This window comes from Ctenopharyngodon idella, chromosome 23 (assembly GCF_019924925.1).
Source record: "Ctenopharyngodon idella isolate HZGC_01 chromosome 23, HZGC01, whole genome shotgun sequence".
NCBI classification, from domain to species: domain Eukaryota; kingdom Metazoa; phylum Chordata; class Actinopteri; order Cypriniformes; family Xenocyprididae; genus Ctenopharyngodon; species Ctenopharyngodon idella.
The window spans coordinates 7,850,720-7,869,543 of record NC_067242.1 but is presented as its reverse complement, the minus strand read 5'-3'; the positions used below and the strand labels follow the sequence as shown (position 1 = coordinate 7,869,543).

General features: G+C 38.1%; 2 protein-coding genes across 6 annotated transcripts in view; both read left to right on the top strand.

Annotated features, from left to right (window-relative positions):
- The first annotated feature begins 33 nt into the window (after positions 1-33).
- Positions 34-5,162, top strand: decr2 (2,4-dienoyl CoA reductase 2, peroxisomal). 3 transcript variants are annotated; one of them, XM_051882517.1, is made up of 10 exons: positions 34-193; positions 367-474; positions 652-720; positions 974-1,025; positions 1,144-1,279; positions 2,896-3,020; positions 3,165-3,258; positions 3,724-3,828; positions 3,910-4,098; positions 4,401-5,162. In XM_051882517.1, the coding sequence occupies exons 2-10, from the start codon at positions 374-376 to the stop codon at positions 4,433-4,435; spliced, it is 906 nt and encodes a 301-aa protein (XP_051738477.1). In that variant the 5' UTR covers positions 34-193; positions 367-373; the 3' UTR covers positions 4,436-5,162. The 3 variants fall into 3 exon arrangements, with proteins under 3 accessions (XP_051738477.1, XP_051738478.1, XP_051738479.1); XM_051882518.1 differs by having other exon boundaries at positions 3,910-4,150; XM_051882519.1 differs by having other exon boundaries at positions 3,910-4,165.
- A 414-nt stretch (positions 5,163-5,576) lies between these two features.
- Positions 5,577-18,824, top strand: part of rab11fip3 (RAB11 family interacting protein 3 (class II)) — a 31,097-nt gene continuing 17,849 nt past the window's right edge. The window contains exons 1-4 of one of the 3 annotated variants that reach the window (XM_051881913.1): positions 5,583-7,979; positions 8,163-9,613; positions 13,754-13,847; positions 17,789-17,862. In XM_051881913.1, coding sequence (XP_051737873.1) covers positions 6,938-7,979; positions 8,163-9,613; positions 13,754-13,847; positions 17,789-17,862 — 2,661 coding nt within the window. In that variant the 5' untranslated portion in view covers positions 5,583-6,937. Of the gene's footprint in view, positions 9,614-13,753; positions 13,848-17,788; positions 17,863-18,824 lie in introns of all 3 variants that reach the window. The other 2 variants (XM_051881911.1, XM_051881912.1) reach the window with 2 other exon arrangements.

Sequence of the window (18,824 nt, the reverse complement as noted above, 5' to 3'; positions counted from 1 at the left end):
CACTCGGCCTAACGGCTACCGCTAGTAACATTGGCCTACATTTCCCATAATGCCGTACGTTGTCACGTTCGTTTGACGTCACACGCATCTCGCCAGGTACAGAAGTCCATCGTGCAGAATGAAAACAACTGTTGCATAAACTTCATTAATAACCTGGGAGCTGATCGCATGTGCAAACGGATTCACATTTTGGGTAATGTAATTCTGAACTTTATTTCACGCTTTGTTGTGACTTTTTTTGAGCGGTTGCAAAGTCATATCTTGTACTTTTAGTAGGTGTGGATTTTTCGTAGTTCAACTGTTAATTACAGTGTGAACAAAAGATGAGTTTTTACATGGTTTTTGGTGCTTTATGTGGTTATTTAGAAGAATCATGGCAGAGAAACCTCAGCTGGTCAATAATTCGCCAGAGGACATCGAGACTGATGAGTGTATGAGCACATACACACACATCTACAGCCCTAATCTGCTCATGTAAGATCAATAAACACCTTTGATTTTTCATTTTTGCATTGGAAGTCTCTACATTGCTCAGAGACTATCTGTGTATATATGTAGACACACACACACATACACAAGTAATAAGAATCAATATATATATATATATATATAATAACTTTTTATAATAATACTTATTGTGTGTGTTTGCAGTGATCAGGTGGCCTTTATAACTGGTGGAGGTTCAGGTATTGGATTTAGAATAGCAGAAGTTCTGATGCGGTGAGTTGTCAGTGATCCAACGGTGATCAATGTCAACACTTTGTCTATGACTGAACCTTTTAATCTGACACTTTTACTCATGACTTACCTTTTATAATGACAATTATATATTGATCTTTAACCTTTGTGACCTTCTGTAACACAGTCTTCTCAAACCTGCATCTTCAGATTAATCTGAATATGTTTTCTGATGTTCTTGCAAAAGTCATTTGAAGCTATTTTTTTTCTTTTCTTCCTATAACAATTCGTCCAGGCATGGTTGTGACACAGTCATTGCCAGCAGAAATCTGGAGAAACTCTCTGAGGTACTGTCTCAACAAATCTCCAATAATTACGCTTTCTTTGATAAAGAGTAATTCATTGTGTGTGTGTGTGTGTGTGTGTGTGTGTGTGTGTGTGTGTGTGTGTGTGTGTGTATTTTAGGCAGCGAAGAAGTTAACCAGCACTACAGGCAGGCGATGTTTGCCAATAGCAATGGATGTGCGTCAACCAGAGACGATTTCTGCTGCCATGGATGAAACACTGAAGACATTTGGACGTGTTGACATACTTATTAACAGTAAGGCTTAAGTTAGAAGTTGGCAGAAGTCAAACACAGTGCCTTAACAATAAAAAAAAAATCATATAATGCCCCAAACATAGTGTATTACCAAAGAGATCTTGAGATAGATATCAACCAGCTAACAACCTCTGACCAAGTTTCACTTTATCAGTCTCTAATGTGATTACATAATAAACGAGCGCATGTACTTTTGTACATAGTTAGGCCGTCTACTAGTACTCTTACATCAGCTCTCCTTTTCCAGGAAAATTACATTTATCCATTATTGTATCCTTAAATGCAGTACTAGTAAATGTGAATGCAGGATAATTATATATAAATACATACATACATATACATGTATACATACACTATATTGCCAAAAGTATTGGGACACCCCTCCAAATCATTGAATTCAGCTGTTCCAATCACTTCCATGGCCACAGGTGTATAAAATCAAGCACCTAGGCATGCAGACTGCTTCTACAAACATTTGTGAAAGAATGGGTCGCTCTCAGGAGCTCAGTGAATTCAAGCGTGGTACCGTGATAGGTTGCCACCTGTGCAATAAGTCCATTAGTGAAATTTCCTCACTACTAAATATTCCACGGTCAACTGTTAGTGGGATCATAACAAAGTGGAAGCAGTTGGGAACAACAGCAACTCAGCCACGAAGTGGTAGGCCACGTAAAATCACAGAGCGGGGTCAGCGCATGCTGAGGCGCACAGTGCACAGAAGTCGCCAACTTTCTGCAGAGTCAATAGCTACAGACCTCCAAACTTCATGTGGCCGTCAGATTAGCTCAAGAACAGTGCGTAGAGAGCTTCGTGGAATGGGTCTCCATGGACGAGCAGCTGCATCCAAGCCTTACATCACCAAGTGCAATGCAAAGCGTCGGATGCAGTGGTGTAAAACACGCCGCCACTGGACTCTAGAGCAGTGGAGACGTGCTCTCTGGAGTGACCAATCACGCTTCTCTGTCTGGCAATCTGATGGACGAGTCTGGGTTTGGCGGTTGCCAGGAGAACGGTACTTGCCAAGTGTAAAGTTTGGTGGAGGGGGGATTATGGTGTGGGGTTATTTTTCAGGGGTTGGGCTTGGACCCTTAGTTCCAGTGAAAGGAACTCTTAATGCTTCAGCATACCAAGACATTTTGGACAACTTCATGCTCCCAACTTTGTGGGAACAGTTTGGGGATGGCCCCTTCCTGTTCCAACATGACTGCGCACCAGTGCACAAAGCAAGGTCCATAAAGACATGGATGAGCGAGTTTGGTGTGGAGGAACTTGACTGGCCTGCACAGAGTCCTGACCTCAACCCGATAGAACACCTTTGGGATGAATTAGAGCGGAGCCTTCTCGCCAACATCACTGCCTGACCTCACAAATGCCCTTCTAGAAGAATGGTCAAAAATTCCCATAAACACACTCCTAAACTTTGTGGAAAGCCTTCCCAGAAGAGTTGAGGCTGTTAAAGCTGCAAAGGGTGGGCCGACTCCATATTAAACCCTACGGATTAAGAATGGGATGTCATTAAAGTTCATGTGCACGTAAAGGCAGGCGTCCCAAAACTTTTGGCAATATAGTGTATATTATTTATGTATGTTTTGTGGTTTGTATTTTTTCTTTCTCAGATGCTGCAGGTAATTTCTTGTGCCCTGCTACATCGTTGTCATTTAATGCTTTCAAGACGGTAATGGAGATCGACACCATGGGAACTTTCAACACTAGTAAAGTGGTCTATGACAAATGGTTTAAGGTAAATATGTACATATCACTGACCTTTGCAGTACCAAGGATTTTTATTTCCAAAATATCTTACATCTTGGATTTTTTCCCTCACATGTGATCAGTGGTTTATAGTCAGTGTCTCATAGTTTGTGGCTTTATTTTTCTCTCTCAGGATCATGGCGGCTCCATTGTCAACATTTCGGCCACACTGGGGTACAGAGGTCAGGCTCTCCAGGTGCATGCTGGGTCAGCAAAGGCTGCAAACGGTCAGTGTCCTTTCTGGTTGATGTTTTGGTATAAGTGTCTGTTTGATTGCTTTATAAAGTCATATGATTGCTTTTATAAATGTTAGAATATATAGTATTAAAGGAGTAACAGTGTTACACAACAAATAAAAACAAAAACATGCATAAGACAATATAGTATGCAGATTAATAAATCAAGCTAGTATGAAGGGTGTTATTACTCCAAGTCACTTTGGATAAAAAATGTAAATAAACCATATTACAGCATGAAAATGGCATTAAATCAAAATTATATTTTTTCATGTTTGCTGGTCTTATTGTGAATTATTCAAACATGCATATATTTTTAATAAATTTTTTTTGACCCTATCATGCTGGTTATGATATTTTTTTTTTCATGCTGACTGTTAAAGGATATTGGATGTTCTATAGGCTGAAAAAATGATAAAATAATGACTAATAATCTGCATATGTATGTGTTTGTAGATGCCATGACAAGGCACTTAGCGGTCGAGTGGGGCCCCAGTGGTGTGAGGGTGAACACAGTGGCCCCAGGGCCCATCTCTGGCACAGAGGGATACCGTAGACTGGGTAAGAGCAGTTATGTGTGTAGCCAAATTCTAGTGTCTCTATTTCTTTTTCACTATCAGTTTTATCCTCTTCTTCTTTCAGGTGGTTCCCATGCCGAGACAGCAGGGGTTTTCCGCAGCATCCCGTTGCAAAGAGCTGGCAATAAGACGGAGATTGCACATGCGGTTCTTTTCCTGGCCAGCCGCGCTGCTTCATACGTCACTGGAACGATACTGGTCGCCGACGGAGGGGCGTGGCTCACCTCGGCCAATGACGTGGAACGGCTGCTGGGTATTATCTCATCTCGCTCTGCAAAACTATGAACAGACAGCACCGCACACAGGTGTGTGTGCGTGAGGTAGAAGACGCGTGTTTGCTAGGATCTCAACTATTTAATAAAAATCATTTTATATAATTATGATAATTATTAGAAGGCTCAAACGCACTTATGAGAATTATTTTTCCAAATATGTGATCTGGTGAGCAAAACAATCTGCTCATTTTTCTGCCACTGTGTGATTGACTTGTGAATATGTGGGTAATATCTTGGTTTATAAGATCTCATCGTAACTTCTCTTCCCTTGTGTTTCTAGGTTTTTGGTCGGCGGAGAAAAGAAAAGATAAATAGCATGACTGAAGAGGATGAAATAACAGTTGATCAGGCCAACATCTGTATGATGATAATTGTTGAAGCTCACAAAACATGTTCAGAGTATTTTCACCCCCAAAAACAAAAGTAAACAATAAGAAATTATTTTCTGCATAAAGAAAAAAAAGCCCATTTTTAGGCTTTGTGGCGTTGTGACACTGTGTATTAAAATTAAGCACATTTCCACCCTAAATTTAATTTTCATAATGTTCTGTTATACTTTTTGAGTTGTTTATTCTCATTCTTATCATTAGATTTTAAGCATAAATTAATGTCAGTACAAAAAATAATGCTATGAATTATAATTGTTACCATTTTAATCAGATTTCATTACTTTTTCCCCCTCCTTTATGGTAATGAGAAAATAGACTGCAGTTTATGCAAATATATTTTATAATTTTCTTTTGATTTTGAGGTGAGATATGAAAGATGTGTTTCTGACTGAACTTTAAGTCATATAGTATATTTATAGATCCTGCTGAACTGTGTATTTTCATTACATAGCAGTTGTCAGATATTTCAAGCATGTTTAACCACAAAGTATTAGTAATTATTCAAAATGTCTATTTTACTTCTGGTAACTACCACTCTAGCATTACGTAAAACAAAAATTAAATTTTCAGCTACAATACATTGTGGGGAAAAGTAATATTTTTGTATTCTTATATACATAAGTTTTCATAATAAATCTTTTATAATGCTCGTACTACTTTTTTGGTGTTTGTTATTAGCTGTTACGTCTTTGTTCGGACACATGGGGGCGCAAGAAAACCACAGTAAATAACTGAAGATAACGCATGGTTAACAAATAAGCATTTATTCTAAGTAGACGATTATCTCATTTAATTCTGGCGAACTCAATCGATTATGTTAGCCACTATTTGACCTCCAGCTATGTTGTTTTCAATAAAAAAAAAAATATGACTAAATAGTCGTCAGTTAACAGAGGCGCGGGAATGTGACATTCAAAAATAAATGCCGTTATAAATCTACATTCCATCATCACCATCGCAACCAAACGCACAGATAACTGCGCGAGGAATGGATTCTTGACGCCTGTGGTTTAAAGCTGTAGACTGCGGCGCCGGCGTTGCGCATGCGTGTTGCTGACGTCGGTTTGTGTGCCTGTGTACATGCGAGTGTGTATGTGTGAGTGAGACAGCAGAGGTTGTGTATTGCTGCTGATGAGAGAGACATTTAACTGAAACATCATTCGTCGAATGAAAAACAAGACCTCAAGAGCTCATCTTAAATCTCGGATTTCAGATTAACGGATAAGTCACCGACGAAGGATTTGTGGAATTATCGGTGGTCTCGAGCTGATTTTATCCCCGCTAACAGGCTAATAACAAGCGCAGGTGGATGACTCGCGAGACTCGACCTGGATGTTGGCCTGTTTTTAAGAAGGATAAGCTGAAGAATAAATCACCAAGCTTCAAAACAAATTAAGGGATAAAATCAGGCACTGAGGGGGGACCAGAAACATTTCAAGTGTCTTCTTTTATTCAAGCTGGAAAATAAAATGAGAGGGGGTCGTTTGGGCCAGCTAGTCGGCCATTGAGTTTACCTCAGATGTGGAGGATGCTGATGCTAACCGCGCTAGATCAGTCTATCATTTAAGGGTTTAAATTTTTTTTCTGATTACACAATGACAGCTGTATTAACATATAACAAATTGCAGATATGTTAAACTTTATTCTGTCAGACTGCGAGACAATCTGGTTTATCTGAGTAAAATGATTTAACACACTGCCTCATAATAAGATTAACTGTTTAAAGATTGTTATACATTATAACCAGACTTTAATGCTTCGTAGTTATTCCAAGGAAGTGTCAAGCCTGTTAGTGTCCCATTAATGTAACCTTGTAAATGATTTGCTTATGAGGCAGGCAGTTTTTTAACATTAGGAAGGTGAAGGCTAACAAAATCAATTCAAATGGAATTTGGATATGCAGTGTGATATTTGCAATGATATAGCTTTCTATTTTATGTACTTTTATGTATTCTCTTACATATGTACATATTCTAGGATTGTATTTTTCATTACGATTTATGGGCAGCAATCGTAAATACTGCAGTAATCCTCTTATTATGTGTTGATTGGGATGTGGATCAACAAGCTTTGAGAAGTCTTATATTAAATGGATTAGATGTGAATTTGAATGCAGAGCAGGGAAACTGAGCCAACGCTGTTTTTTAAAGGAGAGGTTTGCATATCGGAAAAATATCTCAGCCCACATGGAGCTGTGTTATGGCAGTGAAACATTATCCTTGTGTCTGCTAAAGTAAACAGTAGTTGATCATTTACAGGGAAGTGGACGCTTACGCATGGGTCTCAACAAGGATATTTCATTTGGTGCGTATGCTGGAAGAGGTCATCAATTACTTTTGAATTCCGAACATTACCTTGTGGGATCATAACAAAGGATTGGAATTTCTGGAATATTTCCAATTGTCAGAGGAGAGAACTCTTCTTTTCAATGGAGCAAGTTCTCTCCAGCCCTCAGGGGTGTTCTGAGTGGGAGGTGAGTGGGAAAGCTGACTGGGAATCCGAACAGAATCCCCTTGGATTTCTCCTTATGGATAAAGATAACAGTGCTGTTGGTGATTCTACTAATGAAATTTTTCATGAGAACGCCATAAACCTTGATGACTTATTTTGGGCTTCTCAGTATTCTGGGCAGACGTATTCCTGGGAAAATGGTCTGGATTGCGTCTATCCCGAATGGAAGACTCAGCCTCCTCCTTCCCAAGATCTCAAAGGAGAGGGTTCTCCTGGAAGTTCGGAAATTGTGGAAGGAGATCTCATCAGTTTTAATTCTAGATCTACCAGTCCTACGTTCTCAAACGTACCCATGCAGAATCAAAACAACTTTTACAATCATCCTGAACAGGTGCCTGATATCTTGCAACCGGTGAAGATTACTGCCACTTTAAACCCTCTAGATGTGTACACAGGTGAGTTGGTTATTAATGACCCCACCGTTCAGACTGACAAAACACTATTACAAGAAGCTCACTTCAAGCTTGAGGACACACATTTAACAAACTGTGAGTTCAGCCATAATTCCCTAGTGGAAAGAACAATTGAGAATGAAGACAGCAAGATCTTGCTTCCTCATGGGACTCTGGAATCTGAAGGTTTGTTGCCTGTTTCTCCCGTGGAGGTCTCATGTATGGATACAAACTCAAATCCCAATCCTTCAGTTATTTGTCAGACATCTCAACACATCTACCTCCCATCTTCAGCCCTTGCCCATGAGCCCATCATTTCGATGACATGTTCAGAACCACCTGGCTCGCCATATCCCAGAACTAGTGCACCCCTTCAAATGGATGAGGTAGAGATGTTGTTACCCGAGCTGCTGGCTGGAGGTCTATACTCTGAACAGGAGAGTAGTAAGCCCTCAGCTAGTAACAAGACCCATGACGATGATCTTCAGAGCCAAGAGACAACAGGCACTAACATAGAAACAACACAACTATCCTCTGGAGCAGAGACAGCCTGTAGGAGTCTATTAGGTGAGTCTTGCGTATCACCTAAACTTTGTGAAGAAATGTTGCATGATTTATCCACAGAATGCACATTTGGCGAACAATTGGAAACAGTTGGTGAAGAGGTAAGAGAAGAGGCCATGCCCAGCGGTACAACTGATAACGTTTTTTTTGAAGATAAAACAGAACTCAAACCAATTGCTTTTATAGATTTACAAGCAGAAGATCCGTCAGCTGATAGCCTGCTTGACAAAGACAGACAAGAGTCCACATTAGCCTTACCGGTCTGCACACCTGAGCATAATGCCTTACTTGAGCTCTCACCAGAAGATGACATCTTACCTGAGGACCACAGCCAGCCCACACACTCCGCTGAGGCTGAAGCCTTATCTGAGGTGCCCCATGATGGAGATGGAAACCTTATTCCTGTTGCCATGTTTGAGATCTTGACAGACAGCATCTCTTGTGAAGCTGTGCCATCTTTAGACACTGTAATTGCACCTGTGATAGATGCCTTTGAGATCACAGAACAGGAAAAATGTGATGCAAACTCACCTGATTTTGAATCTGATGCACTCACACTTGAATTTCAGGATGATATAGCAAATGTAGAAACAGGCAACCCAGACAATGACCATGAGGCAATGTGCGCAGATGATACAACCACAACAGAAGAACCACTCTCAGATTTGCATCAAAATCAACAGGCAATCAATCTGGAAAGCAAGCAGGACAACTTGCAAAGTGATGATTTAAATCTTGATAGCAGTAAATCTGACAACAATCAAGAACTGAATGCAACAAGAGAAGCATGTCAGGAACTAATCAATGCTCAACAAAAAGAGAGTGCACTTTTGGAAATTTTCACACTTGTGGACCAACTGAATGACTCTTTGACTCCAAAATCAAGTGCAATTGTAATAGATACACCTGAAGAAAATGTAACAGCTCACCATGATAGTCATAAAATACCACTGAAAGTCAAAGAGAAACTTCAAAGTATGTCTATACAGGGAGGGGAGAGATCGGATTGCAGAATGTCTACTCAGAATCAAGTCATTCCTCATTGTGCCAGTAATCCTGATTCTTTAGAGTCCACTCCCTCTACCTGTGCAGGTGATCAACTAACTGTGACAGGTGGACTTGTGGGGCCGGATCTTACAGACAACACAGAGACTCCCAGCCAATTACATGAAGCTACAGGAGAGGGAGAGGTGGGGTTTACTGCTCAGTTTACACATCAGGAGGATTTCCATCAGCTGACACCAACACCAATAGACCTGGCACAAGAGCAACAAGTGAGCTCAGTTGCCCCCAGCTCTTCTCTCTTGCATAGAAATGTCTTTCCCTGTAGAGCCAGCCTGGATAGGGAGGCTTACCTGACCTTCATGGAAAACAATCCTGATACTCCCAACATTCCCAAACATGCAGAAATGACTCTGGATTTGTGCAAGGCCTCAGACTCTCTTCCGACCAAATCGCTTCATGACCAGAGGGTCCCGGTGGATTTGATAAGCGTGCCTATAGTTTCCACAACAGCCCATAGAAGCGAGGAGCAGTCGGCTCTCCGAGCAGTTTTCCAGGCTTTGGATCAGGACGGAGATGGATTTGTCCATATTGAGGAGTTTATCGAGTTTGCAAAAGCATATGGAGCTGAACAGGTCAGTTTTTGGTGCATCTATGTCTATTTGTGTGAGTTTGTAGGGGGATAAATGGCGGGTGGGGGTGTAAATGTTATAAAAAAGCTTTATGATTACAGGACAGTGTGTGTCTTCCCTTGGGTCCCAAGTGAAACTTGATCATGGTGACACCCAAGAGCTGCTCTTTTATTATTCAAACCCTCAAAGACTCAGAATACCACTCGTCCTGTATCTCTCGCTCTTTCTCTCATGTTTATCCTATTTTAACTATCAGCTGTTTTGCATAAGTTTTAACAAACTATAAAAGTGTTAATACACTTTTCAGTGCCTTGTAATAATCACTCAAACTTAATTCCCAAGTTTTGCGACTTTTGAGCTATTTTTGTTACCCCTTATTTATGTTTAATTACATCATGACATTTAGTTATTGCTATATCTTAACTTGAACATAAACTGTTTAGAGGAATATTCCATGTTCAATACAAGTTAAGCTCAATTGACAACATTTCTTAATTAAAAAAAGAGCAAAAGATGAGGTTACGATGAATGGAAGTTTTAAAAGCAGAAATATGAAGCTTATTTTTTTATTATTATTTCTTTTAAAAGCTGTCTATTATTTGAGCTTTCAAACATTTTAAATCATAATTTTTACATACATTTTATTACATTTTGTCATGATGACAAAGTTGTACAATTGGGTCTAACTATGCATATAAATGGTTTGCAAGATTTTTATTTTTGCATTAAAATCATGTTAAAACTCATATTTTTAGTGGCTATACTGTCTGGAAAGGGATAGTTCACCCAAAAATAAAAATTATGTCATTATTTACTCACCCTCAAGAGGTTCCAAATCTGTATGAGTTTCTTTCTCCTTTTGAACACAAAAGAAGATATTTTAAAGAATGTGACTGTAACCAGACAGTTGATGGCACCCATTGACTTTCATGGTATTTTTTTTTTCCTACTATGGAAGTCAATGGGTGCCATCAACTTTCTGGTTACCAACATTCATTGTGTTCAACAGAAGACAGAAACTCATACAGATTTGGAACAACATGAGGGTGAGTAAATTTTTGGGTGAACTATCCCTTAAAACTGAGTATTGTAACATTTCCTAATTGGCCCCATTCACTTCCATTGTAAGTGTCTCAATTTTTTCTTATTTTACAGAAAAAGAGGGAGATGTGGCAGTTATTTTTTGTGATTATCAATATTAAGTCACAAGTTCTGTCAATTGAGCTTAATTTGTACTAAAACAGGAATATTCCTTTAAGGTAGCCGAGTAGAAAAAACAGTTTTACTCAGTATGGATGTCACGTCATTGACACCTAAACTTAAGGGAAATCAATAATAGTTAATGTATGAATTGGTTTGCATTTGTGATGAGTTCATCTAACAAAATCTGATGTTCGTTACTGTTTGGCGAGTGTTAATGATGTTGCACTAATGATGGGATTCATGTTATGTCTGTGCACTTTATTTGGCAGATCAGTAGATGAGTGATGCTGGATATTCAGGAGGAGGATGCATTTCATTTTTAAACTGCTTTTGAGATGTATAACGTCTAGCACTGAATGTACCAATTTCAGAATCCCTCCGTGGTTATCTTGCCATTTAAATGAGAATATAGATTTGCGTTTCCTGTTAACTCCTGATCCCCCGGACACGTGCCATTGTGTGTTTAAGAGAGGATGGATTTGATGCCGGAAGTCTGGATCTTTTGTGACTGTTAAAACTGCTGATCCGATCAGCTGAAAGGTTAAACGGCCAGATGAATGATAGGGAGGGGTGCATGTACAAATGCACGCTTTTCGTCATTGTTATTCGTCTTTTCTCAAATGCACCTTGCAGTGTACACAGTTAAAGTTACATATCACTTCTTTCTTTTTGTATTTGTCTCAGTCATTTTTGAGTTTCTCAGATTTATTTTATAATGAGCTTGTGACTGTGTGATACAGGTTTAAAATTTAACTTCCCTGTTATGTGAAAAGTATCACACATTTGCAACAGTAAGCAAGTTTGCGTGTTTTATAAGTTAGTTTATGGTTTTGGGGTAGGAAAATGCAAGCCATACTTCATCCTAGCCTCAAGGGTCATTCCTTTGTCTGCGTGACTGTGATTGAACTCAAATTTCTATAGGTTTCTTCTCGTGATTCAAGTGTGCAATACAAGAGCTTGCTCAGCTGGTTTGATCACTGAGTTTATGACTGAAGAGGTGGAGAGAGACAGGTGGACAGAAAGTGATATAATTAAAAAAAAATGTGTTTGGATATTTATATTTTGAATTTAGTTGTTTTCAGTACACACTGGAGAGTGATTGTGTGTCTGTACTTGTCTTTCACTTTTATGTCTTTTCCATGTCATTTAATCTTTATGATACGGTTGCTATGGGATTGCATGATGTTAGATGCAAATTCTTACCCGGAAGTAGCATTTTCCAGGAAGGAACCTTAATTGGCATCAGGTTACAGCGCAAAAATGTTCTTATGTGTGACTCAGTGCATATCTATGAGAATGTAAGAAAGTAACAACAATTCATCTGAGCTGAACCTCTCATGTGACTGATTGGTGACTCACTGGTTTTCACGCCTTGACTTGAGATGTTTCTATACTGGGGTTAAAGCAGCTCCTCAACTGACTCACATTACACTTACTCATTACCTAAAGCAATCACTTGATTAATTAAAAGAATATTTGATTTTACAGGTGATAAAATACCATGAGTAATCTTTAAATGATTGCTTACATGGTAGATTGATAAACTGCTAATATATATTATACAGCTCTCTGGAATGCTTGATTCTGATTTGTGATGTCTAGTAGTTCGCGAACGAATCGTTCTTTTTAGTGAACTGGTTGAAGTTACTCAATAAATACTTGTTTCGGACGTGCCTGATAGTCACTCCAACTCGAAATGAGCCAATATCATCCAGGAGTATATGATCCTATAATGCAGATTTTTGCAGCTCGTTCAGCACTCCAGTTAGTCCAAGTTTCCTACATGGTCATTTAAACTCAAATCAATGTTTCTCCGTGTGTGTGTGTATTTGAGAAGTAGACGTGTAATTTGGTGCCTTTAGGGCTAAAATATCACACACAATCAGAGTTAAATATTTATCCAACAGTTTCATGTTTTGATTTTCTCAGTTGGAGGTGTTTCAGTATGTTTGGTGTTTTTCTTCACTTGTGTTCTTTGAGAACTTTGATTTTCGAATTCACGACTGTCAGTTCTGCTGTTGCCAGGTTACCGACTGTGTGCAATTGTGTCTGTTCACTGGAGTGTAGCTTGACTGTGTGTGTTAACAAAACAGACTAGGGATGGACAGACTTTTGTCTGTTGTATTTATCCTTAAGTTACAAAAGATTTTCAAGCAATGCTTTGTTCCTAAATAGTCGGGATGCACCGATATGAAAGTTTTGGCCGATACCGATAACCGATAATTCTTTATATTTGAAAGCCGCTAACCGATATATTGGCCAATAAATCTAAATCAAAATTTTCTTGGAATTTTTGAGAGTCTGATTATAAAAACAAAAGTCTCACCATTAAAAGCCATGTCCCAAGCACACAATTATAATGTTCTCATTTTAATATAACGTAGCTTATATGACAGACTTGCGCTGTACGTTGCACTTAATTGTATTTTCCTTTTTGAAGTGATTTCAATCATATTTCAAGCAGTTCAAAACCATAATGGCAGGCAGTGTGCATCTGAAGTGTCTCAGCTGAAGGAAATAATCCATTATTTATCGCCTTTTAATATATCAGCCAAATTTTCTTATCAGGCCGATAACGATAACATTGAACGTATATCGGCCGATACCGATATGGTGGCTGATATATCGTGCATCCCTACTAAATAGAAGGTTAGATGGATAAGAAAAATACCAAAATGAGCCCTTTTATTAAATCACACAAACTATCTCTTATTCTTACTTCGCATTTTTTGATTATTTATTTTGTGCAGGAGAAGTTAAAATCCTTACATATTAATAAAAAAGTGAGACTTTTAAGATAACAAATTTCTCCTCCTATTTTTTTTAATCTTTATCTTGTGGGTGAATCAATTTATGTGTGTTTTGTTATCAATAAATGTATGATAACATACTTATCTCTGCTCTGTTTGCATAGGTTGAATAGTTTGTTTGTGATTTCAGGTGAAGGATCTGACGCGGTTCTTGGATCCCAGCGGTCTGGGTGTGATCAGTTTTGAGGATTTCCACAGAGGCATCAGTGCAATCAGCAATGAAGGTACAGCAGCACACAAACACACTCATGTTTTAAATCACGTTGGGAGTTTCCATTAACATCTGTTGTTCTTAATTACAGACTAATTATATAATAGACTAACCCAAACCCTAAAATACAACTTTTGTCATTTTCAGAACAGAATAAAAATATATTTTAATCTCTTTATGCAGCATTTTTTTTTTTTTTTTCGCAAAAAGGAGTATTTTAATATTTGGCCAGGAAATTCATCATCAGTTTTGTCCTCAAAAGAATGGCCAAATCAGAAACACAAACATCTTGTTTTCTTCATGACTGAGTGTTAATCTGACACTTATTTGGTAACGATTTTTCCTGATGGAGAGAGTTTCATAAAAACATCTCCTAAAATACTGTGTAGAAAAACACAGCTACTGAGTCAGAGCATCTGTGAATTGCTCGTGAATCACGCCGCTGAATTGGGAATTTTGAATTTCTTTTAAAGAAAAGAGCCTCACTTAAAAGAGCTTTTACTTGCTGATAAGCAACATTCACACAGGAGCATTAACATGACTGATATATTAAGAGTTATAGCTAGATTAAGCATTCAAACAAAAGAAAAAGTTAAACCTTACCAACATATACAACAGAACCTGGTCTTAAATGCATTGATGCATGATCATCCTCATGTCTGCTGCCATAGTTTTCTTGAAGACACCTGGATTAGACACCTGCTAAACACAGATGCTTTATACATTTGAATCTGCTCTAAACCTTCATAATAGTACATTGGGTTCGGTTAACAAGGGCTGTTGCAAAACCTAGCAAACTCTCTTCCTAAACAACATTTTTTTGGCATCAAACACACCTTTTATTGTCCCTAAAAGTGCTTAAAAAAAATTCTATCTAGGTAGTAGACATAAATAGCATTTGTAGCAAATATTTACAAGTGCTTATTTTGCTAAAAATGTGGTCTATGTTGGCTTCTCACTATTTTTCGAATAGAGAGTATATACACTCCCCATCTCTCTTTAAATCGATTATGATGATGATGGAATAGTTTAAAGCACTTTGCTTGGGTTTTCTACTGGTATCACTTCGGTAATGAGGATGAGGTCATGTTTCTAATGGCCTGCCGGGCACTCTGTGTTTCACGAGTCAGATTTCGCTCATCATTATTGGATGAGTTACTGGAGCATCTACCCCTCTCTATGTTTGTATGTTTGTACTCAATAGCAGGAAAATCTCTATGCGGTTACATGGTATAGATATTTCCGTGGTTATACATTTCTGAACTCCTGCTTTCATGTGTTAAAAACAGTTGCTGTGGCAACAAACTAAATAAACAAGCATCAGTGGTGGAAAAATCATACCACAAGGAGGCTCTACAACTAAACTCAAATGGACTAATCTGGGATTCGTTTCCCATACAACGGCATAACTCGCTGCTTAAACACCAAAGTATGATGATTTCACTTTTTTTAACTTTAGTTAGTGTGTAATGTTGCTGTTTGAGCATAAACAACATCTGCAAAGGTACGAACAATGTAAGGCTGAACACAGTTACTGACAATCGTCATTTTGGCTGCGACAAAATGACGATTGAGCAATCGTTGAGCAACCGAAGGTTGAGCTGTTAAAGCTCCGCCCCCTTTTGGAAAGGGGGCCGGGAGCAGCAGCTAATTTGCATTTAAAGCGACACACACAAAAACGGCGTGTTTTTGCTCACACCCAAATAGGGGCAAATTTGACAAGCTGCAATAAATGATCTGTGGGGGATTTTGAGCTGAAACTTCACAGACACATTCTGAGAACACCAGATATTACATCTTGTAAATGGGGCATTATACAGTTGCAAGAAAAAGTATTTGAACCACTTGCAGAATCTGTGAAAATGTGCAAAATTTTAACAAAATAAGAGAGATCATACAAAATGCATGTTATTTTTTATTTAGTACTGTCCTGAGTAAGATATTTTACATAAAAGATGTTTACATATAATCCACAAGACAAAAAAATAGCTGAATTTATTAAAATGACCCAGTTAAAAAGTTTGTGAACCACTGATTCTTAATACTGTGTGTGGTTACCTGGATGATCTACAACTGTTTTTTTGTTTTGTGATGGCTGTTCATGAGTCTCTTGTTTGTTCTGAACAGTTAAACTGAGCTCTGTTCTTCAGAGAAAATCCTCCAGGTCCCAAAAATCCTTCAGTTTTCCAGCATCTTTTGCATATTTGAACCCTTTCCAGCAGTGACTGAATGATTTTGAGATCCATCTTTTCACACTGAGGACAACTGAGGGACTCAAACACAACTATTAAAAAAGGTTCAAACATTCACTGATGCTCCAGAAAAAAACATGATGCATTAATAGACGGGGGGTGAAAACATTTGGAATTTGAAGATCAAGGTAAATTGTATTTAATTTGTCTTCCAGGAAACATGAAAGTATCTTCTGTTGCTTCCGAAGGAAAAAAATGATATTCAAGCGAAATAAGAAAAATTTGGACCTCTTCATCCTGTTCAAAAGTTTTCACCCCCCGACTCTCAATGCATCGTGTTTCCTTCTGGAGCATCAGTGAATGTTTGAACCTTTTTTAATAGTTGTGTTTGAGTCCCTCAGTTGTCCTCAGTGTGAAAAGACGGATCTCAAAATCATTCAGTCACTGCTGGAAAGGGTTCAAATATGCAAAAAATGCTGGAAAACTGAAGAATCTGCAGGACCTGAAGGATTTTTCTGAAGAACAGAGCTCAGTTTAACTGTTCAGGACAAACAAGAGACTCATGAACAACCATCACAAAACAAACAAACAGTAGTAGATCATCCAGGTAACCACACACAGTATTAAGAATCAATGGTTCACATACTTATGAATGGGGTTATTTTAATAAATTCAGCTATTTTTTTTGTCTTGTGGATTATATGTAAACAACTTTTATGTAAAATATCTTACTCAGGACAGTACTAAATAAAAAATAACATGCGTTTTGTATTATCTTCCTTATTTTGTTAAAATTATTAACATTTTCACAGATTCTTCAAGTGGTTCACATACTTTTTCTTGCAACTGTAGGTCCCCTAAAATCCTTTAGAGATCAAATTAATGTCAGATTATTGCTGTAAATGATGAACATGGCATCTGAAGACTACTTTGCTATTTTTTTTCTCCGCTGTTATGCTTTATTTCCAGATGTTTCATTCAAATCACAGATTCCCTCTATTTTGAATGAAACGTATAGAATGTACTCCAAGTTGCCTGCTTATTTTGCTCAAGAGCACAACCTGTTTAAGTCCACATCATTTTAACAAGAAACTATGCTTTTAACCACAGCTAGAGAGCTATAGTTCCAACCACACAAATTTGTGATGCTGTTTGCGAATGTTCATTGATACTGTGGTTTCGGTAAACACTGAATCATTGATCTATGCTGGTAACGATGGAACTTACAACCATAGTTAAGTTAGCTAATGATACTTTTAGGAAACGCACCCCTGGGCCGTGCTGTTAGCTTTCTTCATAGCAAGAAAATTACATTTGGGTAAAAGGGAAATACATTAGGGAAATTTTGTACTTGCGTTTGTATGTAAATGTAACAGTTTTACAGTAGAGGTCTTTTTATTTATTTATTTATTTTTTTAAATGAGGCATTCTGAATCCAGACAAAAAAATATGCTTTCTTCTATCCAACATCTTGTCATTCATGAATATTTCAGCTAGCTGAAACAGACTATTACATAAATATAGTTTCCTGGACTCCAGACAGCCCAGTTGCTCAGTGCAACATATACCATCCATGATGACTGTTTACAAATGAAAGACATAATGTGTCATAAACCGCTGCATCTCCAAATCATGGTGATGTCAATCAACCCAATAGTTGTTTTTTTCTATATATCCATTCAAACAAACATTTATCCATCGGTCCGCTGCTATAACTCGAAGTTTTAAGAAGGAAATGCTTTTCTTTGTGTTTCTTAATCAGGTTCTGAGCCAGATCTCTACAAGACTCATTTCAGCGCAGTGGAAGCCAATGGACCTCCAGAGGAATATGACGAGGTAATACACACCAACCTTGTGTTTACTGGGCCCGTTTTCTCCTGCCTTCTTGACATGATAAAAATAATAAATCAGCATTTTAGGACCCCATTACTGCAGAATGGTGGAATCCAGACCAGCACATTCCACAAATTCCCCAAAAGATTGAAAGACCACAGAAGAGCTGCTGAGAACATGAGAAGCAGAGCATGTGCATTGTTCTGCCACAGCGGCACCTGCTGGTTTAGTTAAGCCGTTTGTTTTTTCAACAAGTAGCAAAAACACTATTTTACATTTTATTGCCATATTGTAGCACAAACTGAGGCAATAATCAAACATGCACTTTGGAAAGATTTGTTAAAGTGAGTCGGTTCGTTTAGGCGGTTCATGAAACCGTCCCAGCATGACATTTTAGATGTTCTTTTAGTGAAATCTTTAGGTAAATGCTGTTGATCAATACTATATTTTCATTACTATATTCATGAAAATTAGGGTGTATTGTAGGTGTTTAGTTCATTTTAATATTTTCCTCTTTTTGTTCATGAGTTTCATTCAAAAATGTGTTTTTGTGAAGGAAATTCTCTTATATATAGCTATTTAAAGGGTTAGTTCACCCAAAAATGAAAATAATGTCATTTATTACTCACCCTCATGTCGTTCCACACCCGTAAGACCTTCGTTAATCTTCGGAACACAAATTAAGATTTTTTTGTTGAAATCCGATGGCTAAGTGAGGCCTGCATAGCCAGTAATGACATTTCCTCTGCTGAAATCACGTGACTTTGGAGCTCGAACCGCTGATTCGACACGCTGATTCATAACTCTCCGAAGCTTCCTGAAGCAGTGTTTTGAAATCGGCCATCACTAAATAAGTCGTTATTTTGTTTTTTTTGGCGCACCAAAAATATTCTCGTCGCTTTATAATATTAATATTGAACCACTGTACTCACATGAACTGATTTAAATATGTTTTTAGTACATTA

Excerpts from the sequence above, each read along its gene's own strand:
- decr2 (XM_051882517.1), top strand. The coding sequence starts at position 374 with ATGGCAGAGAAACCTCAGCTGGTCAATAATTCGCCAGAGGACATCGAG. Across the intron at positions 475-651 it reads TACAGCCCTAATCTGCTCAT|TGATCAGGTGGCCTTTATAA; the intron begins GTAAGATCAATA and ends GTGTGTTTGCAG. Across the intron at positions 3,021-3,164 it reads TCTATGACAAATGGTTTAAG|GATCATGGCGGCTCCATTGT; the intron begins GTAAATATGTAC and ends TTTCTCTCTCAG.